General features: G+C 34.4%; 1 protein-coding gene across 1 annotated transcript; it reads right to left on the bottom strand.

The window, feature by feature from the left end:
• Positions 1-4,433: 4,433 nt before the first annotated feature.
• LOC116508342 (toll-like receptor 1) lies at positions 4,434-6,929 on the bottom strand. Its single transcript, XM_032216914.1, has one exon. It carries the CDS (start codon positions 6,927-6,929, stop codon positions 4,434-4,436), a length of 2,496 nt encoding a protein of 831 aa, XP_032072805.1.
• Positions 6,930-7,226: the final 297 nt, after the last annotated feature.

The following is a 7,226-nucleotide window of genomic DNA, read 5'->3' as shown; positions in this document are numbered from 1 at the left end:
TTTTATATATAGTGCAACTCCACCTCCTCTTTTATTTGGTCTATTTCTTTTAAATAATTTAAATCCTTCTAGCTGTATGTTCCATTTGTGGGTTTCATCCCACCAAGTTTCTGTAATGGCAACAATATCGTATCTGCCCTCATTTACTTGAATTTCTAATTCACCCTGTTTATTCCTCATACTTTGTGCGTTGATGTATAGACATTTGAGTCCATTTTGATTGACCCTGTGTTTGCTGTCTACATAACCTGTGTTATGCCTGACTGCCCCTATTTTCTTCCCACTTGTATGATTCATGCACATGGTATGGCACTCACTATTAAATGTTTGGTTTTGCTTGACAGCAGGAGTGATAATCTTACCTGCAGAAACATCTATGTTACATTCACTGATAACCCTATGAGTTTTAGATTGCTGGGGACAGAAATGTTCTGTATCAATTAATTCTCTGTCCCTGCTGTTCAGTTTAAATGTTTATCCAGAAAATCTGTGAATTTAATGCCAAGTAACTCAGTCCCTTTCTTGGATGGGTGCAAACCATCTCTTTTGTACAGTTTTTCATTGGACCAGCTGCAGACATCATGACTAATAAAACCAAAGCCTTCCCTTTTACACCACTCCTTTAGCCACACATTAAACTCTGCTACACGTTGGCCCTTCCATTTTTGTTCCTTATATACTGGTAAAACCTCTGAAAAGATAAGTCTACCACCTATACTACTAAGTTCATACCCCAAGCTCTGGAAATCATTCTGCACAGAAAGTACATTTTTGTGATAGATCATTTGTGCTTTGATGTTTTGGCAGGTGATATTATGTCATCAAAACTGACCGGAGTGGAAAAAAAAAAAAAAAAAAAAAAAAAGGTAACCACTCTTTCCTTTTTTCTTTTTTCCCCTTTTTTCTTTCTCTGTTTTTTCTCTGTTTTTTTTTTCTTTAGATATATTATTTTTTTTATTTTTTATTTTATTTTTTAATCCATATGTACACAAGATATTTTAGACAGAAGGAAGCGCCAGGTGTGGGCCCTGGGAACTTGGGAGGATTAGGGATGGGGATTTGTGGGGGGGTGGGGTGGGGGGGTGTTAACATAGCCTTAATAAGAACAAGAATGTATTTATATACGGTGGTTCCTTTTTTTTTTCTTTTTTTTTATATTTATTTATTTATTTCCTTTTTTTTTTTTCCTTGGTTCATTTTACCTTTATCAGATCAAACAACATTCGAATAAAGGCATACACCAAGGAGGGAGGTAGAGGGAAGGAAGAGGGAGGAGTAAGGAAGGAGTAAGGGGAATGTAAGGGGAATGTAAGGAGGGTGTCTGGGGAGTAAGGGGAGAAGGAAGGTTTGAGGGGAAAGGGAAGTAGGAGGGGAGTGTTAGAGGGAGAAAGGAAAGTTGGAGGGGGTAGATGGGGTGTATGGAGGATGGAAGGGTTAGGTGGGGTTGTGAATGATGAGTTGTGTTTCTTTTTTATCTGTTCGTTTTATTCCCTTTTTCCTTTTTTTTTTTTCTTTTTTTTCTTTTCTTTTCTTATAGTGAATACCCTGTATATAAATGATTGCAAATGGAATGTGAAAATTGAATAAAATAAATTAATAAAAAAAAAAAAAAAAAAAAACTGACCGGAGTATGCCTTGTACAATGTAAATAAAGATGATTTGTCAGTGTCATGCCTGTGTCAGGATAGCTAGTAAGAGCAGTAAATTGTATGGCAGTATAGTTTTCTAGCACCCCAAAGACTGATGGAAAGCATGGACTCAGCCATGAGGAAGAGCACTTAGGCAACAGCAGTTATCTTGGCTAATTTTATGATTGAGATGCAGGGATTGTATCTGGGACCTTTCCTGTATAAATCATATACACTAAACTAGAACTCTTTTTTCCTTGAAAGTTTGAGATCTATCATTGAATAGCATAGCTTTAGTAAATTTTGTAACCTTTTTTTTGATTTCGCAAAATCAAAATTGTATGTTGGAAGCATGTTCTTTCCCATAAAGTCTGTCCTATGGATTTAAAATTGTATGTGTGTGTGTATGTGTCAGTATTTGCTTGTTTGATTAACAGAGCAGGAATGATGATAGCCTTGAACCATTACATTAATATTTAGTTGCATATATACTGGGATCATGTTCCATATGTTAGCATTTCAGAATTAAATCCTCATCTTTAAGGTTGTATACAAATGAACACATTCCCACTTTGTCACAATCTGCATTTACAATACATCTACCCTGTTTTCCCCAAAATAAGACCTCCCCAGATAATAAGCCCACCCCGAAAATATTGCAACACAGCAGCAGTCTTGAGGTGACCACGCTTGCCACCACCTGCACCTCAAAAATAATAAGACCTCCCCATAAAGTAAGGCCAAGTTCTTATTTCGGAAAGCAAAAGAAAATAAGACCCTGTCTTATTTTTGGGGAAACACTGTAAAATAATTAAATATCCAAATTGTTCCAGAGTGACAAAAGTCTCTTAAGACCTATGAGATAGCATTAAATGATTTTGGATCTTCCAGGTCAGAACAAGTATACTGTATAGGGACGTTTTTACTTTAGCCTCATGTCTGATATTCTTTATTTTTATATAGAATTTTAATGGGAATAAATATATCACCTAATCTTATTTGCAGTAATAAAACTATACTGAGAAACAGAAATAATAGACACAGAATCCTGTGTCTGCCCCCGAATTGATCACCCCTCACCCCATCAAATTTGTGTTGCTTGTAAACCTACGGTAGTTAAGCTAGTTAAACCTTGGTCTTATAGGAAGAGGCTCAATAAAAATAGTTCTTTTTCAAAAATTAATGGAATTTGAAGAATATTCGATCTGGGTGATATGAATAGATTTGAATTTAAATAAACACACAAAATATGGGAAGCGTCTGCAAGAGGTATTTCAATATGTGGCGGAACTGGTACTCATTTGGGGATTATAAATTCAATAACATTTTTTTTTTTGCAGGACACCAGTCATACTTCAAAAGAAATATGTGTTGGGCCTTAAAGACTCTTAATACCATCAATCAAAGAAATAGACATTCACCCGATGATATATGTAGCTCACAACTCAATTTTAATGACAAGAAGCTTCTAAACTATCCTTTAGATAGAGAAATGAATGAAAAGAGTCCATGACACAGTTTTACAAAAATGTAAACAAGAATTGAAATTCTTTAAAACAAACACGACACCAGGGATCTCCCACTTTACTATGTGGGATACAAGTAAAGCATATACAAGCGGCAAATTAAAAGAAACCAAATGAAAAATACAGTTAAAAGCCAAAATAAGAAAATTTGAAGCACGAAATTAACCCAAGAAACAATTGATTAAAAAATTGCAAGACACTAAACTTCAATTAAGCTTATTAGAAGCAAGAATTACAAAAGAAAATAAAATTCGCGAAAGAGAAAACCTCTAAATAAACAAGTAAACCATGAAAATTATTAGCTTATCAACTTGGAAAAAAGAAACACAGTATCAGCAATAAAACTAATATTGATAAAACTGCTATGAATAAATACTGTATATTGGAAAGTTGTTTGTCAGAGAATATAATAGAAGAGAATATATGTAGCTGAAGTTGAACAGGAGTCCTTGGTACTCTTGAGTTTAGTTGTTTGCTTGTGGATATTTCATTATCTGATTAGATAATCTTTAAGATCATATCTTTGACTGCTAATTAATGTTTATGGCTCCATTCTGCTAGTTTTCTGCCTGACTGTCCGATATTGTGGCTAACACTGTATGTTGTAGATGACTCCTCTTTTTATTTCTTGAGCTGTTGGGTCTTTTGGTTTACTGAAGAAATTTTGGAGGGCTTTAGTTGGTTCATGTGCTGCGCTGATGCTGTGTAACTGTAATAGCCTGTTAGTTGTTTCTGAGATATTTTTGAGGGAAGTGTTATATTTAAAAGAAGAATATTTGTAGCTCAGGGTTGAAATGAGTGTCCTTGGTGTTCTCTGAGCTTGATTGTTTTCATTACCTAAAGTAAGTAATAACATCAGTGCACTGATGATGTTACCTAGTTTGGGTAATTAAACATCTGCTGAAAAACAACCAAGCTCAGAGAGCATCAAGGAACCCTCAGTGTTGTCCTTTTCATAGCTTGTGCTGTGGTAGGTTGAACAGTCAGGTACTTTATTTCATAAATAAATGGATATCTATTATGTTGGAATATATTTATAAGTGATTTGTTTTCTTTTTATGATGTTCTGAGTTGTTGCAGTGTGTTTGTACTTATATGAACAGTTTCCTAGGAAATACCTGGGCTTGAAAAGATCACTTTCCTAGAAAGATGACTTAAAATACAACTTTGGTTCATTATCAGTAGTCTAATAATTGTATCTTTCAGATGATGGCTATTCAAGAAGTATTTGATTTTTTAAAATACTCCAAATATCCTAATACTTCATCAGCATTGCTTCTCATTCAGTTTCATCTGTCTGCTTCCTGATGCAGCTTTTTCTCTGTGTTTTTAGTACTGGGTCATTTGTAGTTTTCAACACAGCAGTCAACTGGTGCCAGAAAAGCTTTTGTTTGTGTTCTTCAGGACTCCATTTCAAGTAGGTTTTCCTTTTTAAAAGTTTTCTAAGCTTGCTGAATTTCTTTGGAATGCTGTTGGCTGGCAGATCTTCCAGTATAACCATGATGAGGGAATCTTGCTTTTCAGTGAGAACCCGGTGTTCAGCAAAGTACAGCTCATATTGGCACCAACAACTGTGGACAAACCTGGGTGATAGCACAAAAAGAACTTTATGGCTATTCTCGATACAGTAAAAAATGTTCCCAAGAACTGGATGCCCTGGCATGAAATCCCTTTCATGATAACATACTTTAAATCCTCTGGCTTCCAGGTTTTTTAATAGAGTCTCTTTGGTCCAGGATGCATCATTTTCACTGTATGAAATGAAAGCATCGTATATTTTGTGTTCTGGTCTCTTCTCATATTGTTTCCTTTTAGCCTTGCACCAATACCAGCCCATCTTCAAATGCCATGGACCATCAAACTGCCAGCATAATATTGAAATGATGGACATAATCAAAATGACCACAATGACAGTAATTCCAATTTGAAGACCAAGAGAACAACGCAACATGGTTAGTTGATTGTTTTGCAATAAAAGCCCCCTCATTTTCCGTGGAAAACCACAAAAAAAGCTTTCTTGGCCATTTATTTGTATTTGTGGGTTAGCAAAGTATGTATTTGCAAACCAGTATAATTCACAGTTACAGAAATAATGTTTCCCTTGAACGGTTAAAATTTTCAAGTTTGTCAAAGGAAGGAATGTTTCTTTCATAAGGATGGCAATGGCATTGTTGCTGATATCCAACTCTACCAAGGATTTAGGGAAAATTCCAGGTTGCAGAAAAGATATCTTATTTTCTGACAGATTCAGATATTTCAATTCAGGTGTACATTTTGCCATGTCACCCAGCAGTTTTGTAATTAAATTATAGCTTACATCCAGATTATTTAGGAAAAGATAAGAAGTGTTCACATTCAGTTCCTTTAAATGATTTCTAGAAAGATTGAGTAATTTTAAACTTTGTTCTGTTCTATTGAAAGGGAATGTTTGTAATTTATTTTTACTAACATCACATTCCTCTAATGAATCTGGGAGATATGATATTTTTTTCATTTTATTGTTTTGAATTTTAAACACAGTTAAATTTGGAAAAAGATTAGGGCTAGCTATTCCTTGTAAGTTACAGTTACTTAAATCAACACGACGCAAAGATTTTGGTAAGTAGTGGAAATAGTGCATGAAATTAATTCTAAAGTGAAGAACAATATGTTCTTTTGTAATGTTTGGAAACCCTTCTGGAAATACTTCAGTGAAACAGTTTAACTTTATTTGATGTGTTTCTTCCTCTAATAATCTTTCAATGTGAGGGGATCTATGAAAGAAAACTTCATCATTTTTTATTTTATGTACAGGATTAAAGTTAGATGTAACCACTTCAGTGTTGTATGTAAATTGATTCCCCTGAAGAAATACCTCTTCTATTTGAGAAAACATTGCAACAAATTCTTTTGGTATTTGGTTAATTTGTGTAAAAGATAAATCAATGCTCTTGAGACCTCTTGGTAGGGTGAGGTTTGTCAGAGTTTTAAGAGGATTGTGACTGAGATTTAAATACAGAAGATTGTTGTGCTCCAGATTATGATTCTCTTTTGCAGATGTGGTATTTATAAATATTTTGTTATAACTCACATCAATTAAATACACACTCTTCATTTCAAGGAATAATGGAATCAAGATTGCAATATCGATCTCCAGTTTGTTGAAACTTGCATTAAACTTTTTAATTTGGTCCAGTGTAGCTTTGCAGAAAATGGGATCCATTTTCCCCCTCAATTCATTCTCAGTTAGATTCCTGTTTGATAGATCAAATGTGCCATTTGCTGGGATTCCACAGCCTGCACTAATGAGTAATGTTGAGTATGGAAATCTTATTCCCTTTGCATTGTTTTGTTCATCACCAAGAACATTCCACTTTAACACTGATTTGAGAGCTTTTTGCTGCTTCTTGGGTGGCATAGGAGACAATGTCATGCCCCTTAGAGATTGACTAGTCAATGAGACATTAATTATTTCATCAGTTTGTGAGACTTTATGAGATGACGTATACTGTGGTTGGCTATTAGATAAAACAATTGTTGGATCAACTTGGAAACTATCATTGTGTTGCTTATTTAAAATATTACGTATATTGAGACGTACTTTCTTTTTTGTAGACTTTGCCATTACATTATGTAAAAAGTTGAGGCCTTTTGGAATTTGAGATTCAGGTAACAAAGAAGGACTTGGAGAGGATTTAGACAGAAGACTCTTATTGTCTGAATGCTGAAATTGCTCATTTCCACCACAAAAGAGAATGATGAGATAAAAATGCAAAGTTTTGATGAAGAATCCCATCCTAAAGAGGAAACAAAAACAGCATATGTAAATTCAAAGTGTAACATTAACAATTCAGTTTTGCAACTTCACAAATCAGAAACTTTTTAATTGATAAAATTATATTGATAATTATATCATATTTTCAATATTTTCAGTCTTAGCTTTTTTAAAACAGGGATGAAATTGTAACTATTATTTAACTTTCATTTGGAAGAGCCTTGGTGGCACAGTGGTTAGAATGCAGTATTGCAGGCTAATTTTGCTGGTGAGTTCGATTCTCACTGGTTGAGGATTGACAGTCTTCCATCCTTCCAA

This window comes from Thamnophis elegans, chromosome 4, assembly GCF_009769535.1.
Source record: "Thamnophis elegans isolate rThaEle1 chromosome 4, rThaEle1.pri, whole genome shotgun sequence".
In the NCBI taxonomy this organism is placed as follows: Eukaryota; Metazoa; Chordata; class Lepidosauria; order Squamata; family Colubridae; genus Thamnophis; species Thamnophis elegans.
The sequence above is the reverse complement of the archived record's forward strand: the minus strand, read 5'-3'. Positions and strand labels throughout refer to the sequence as shown.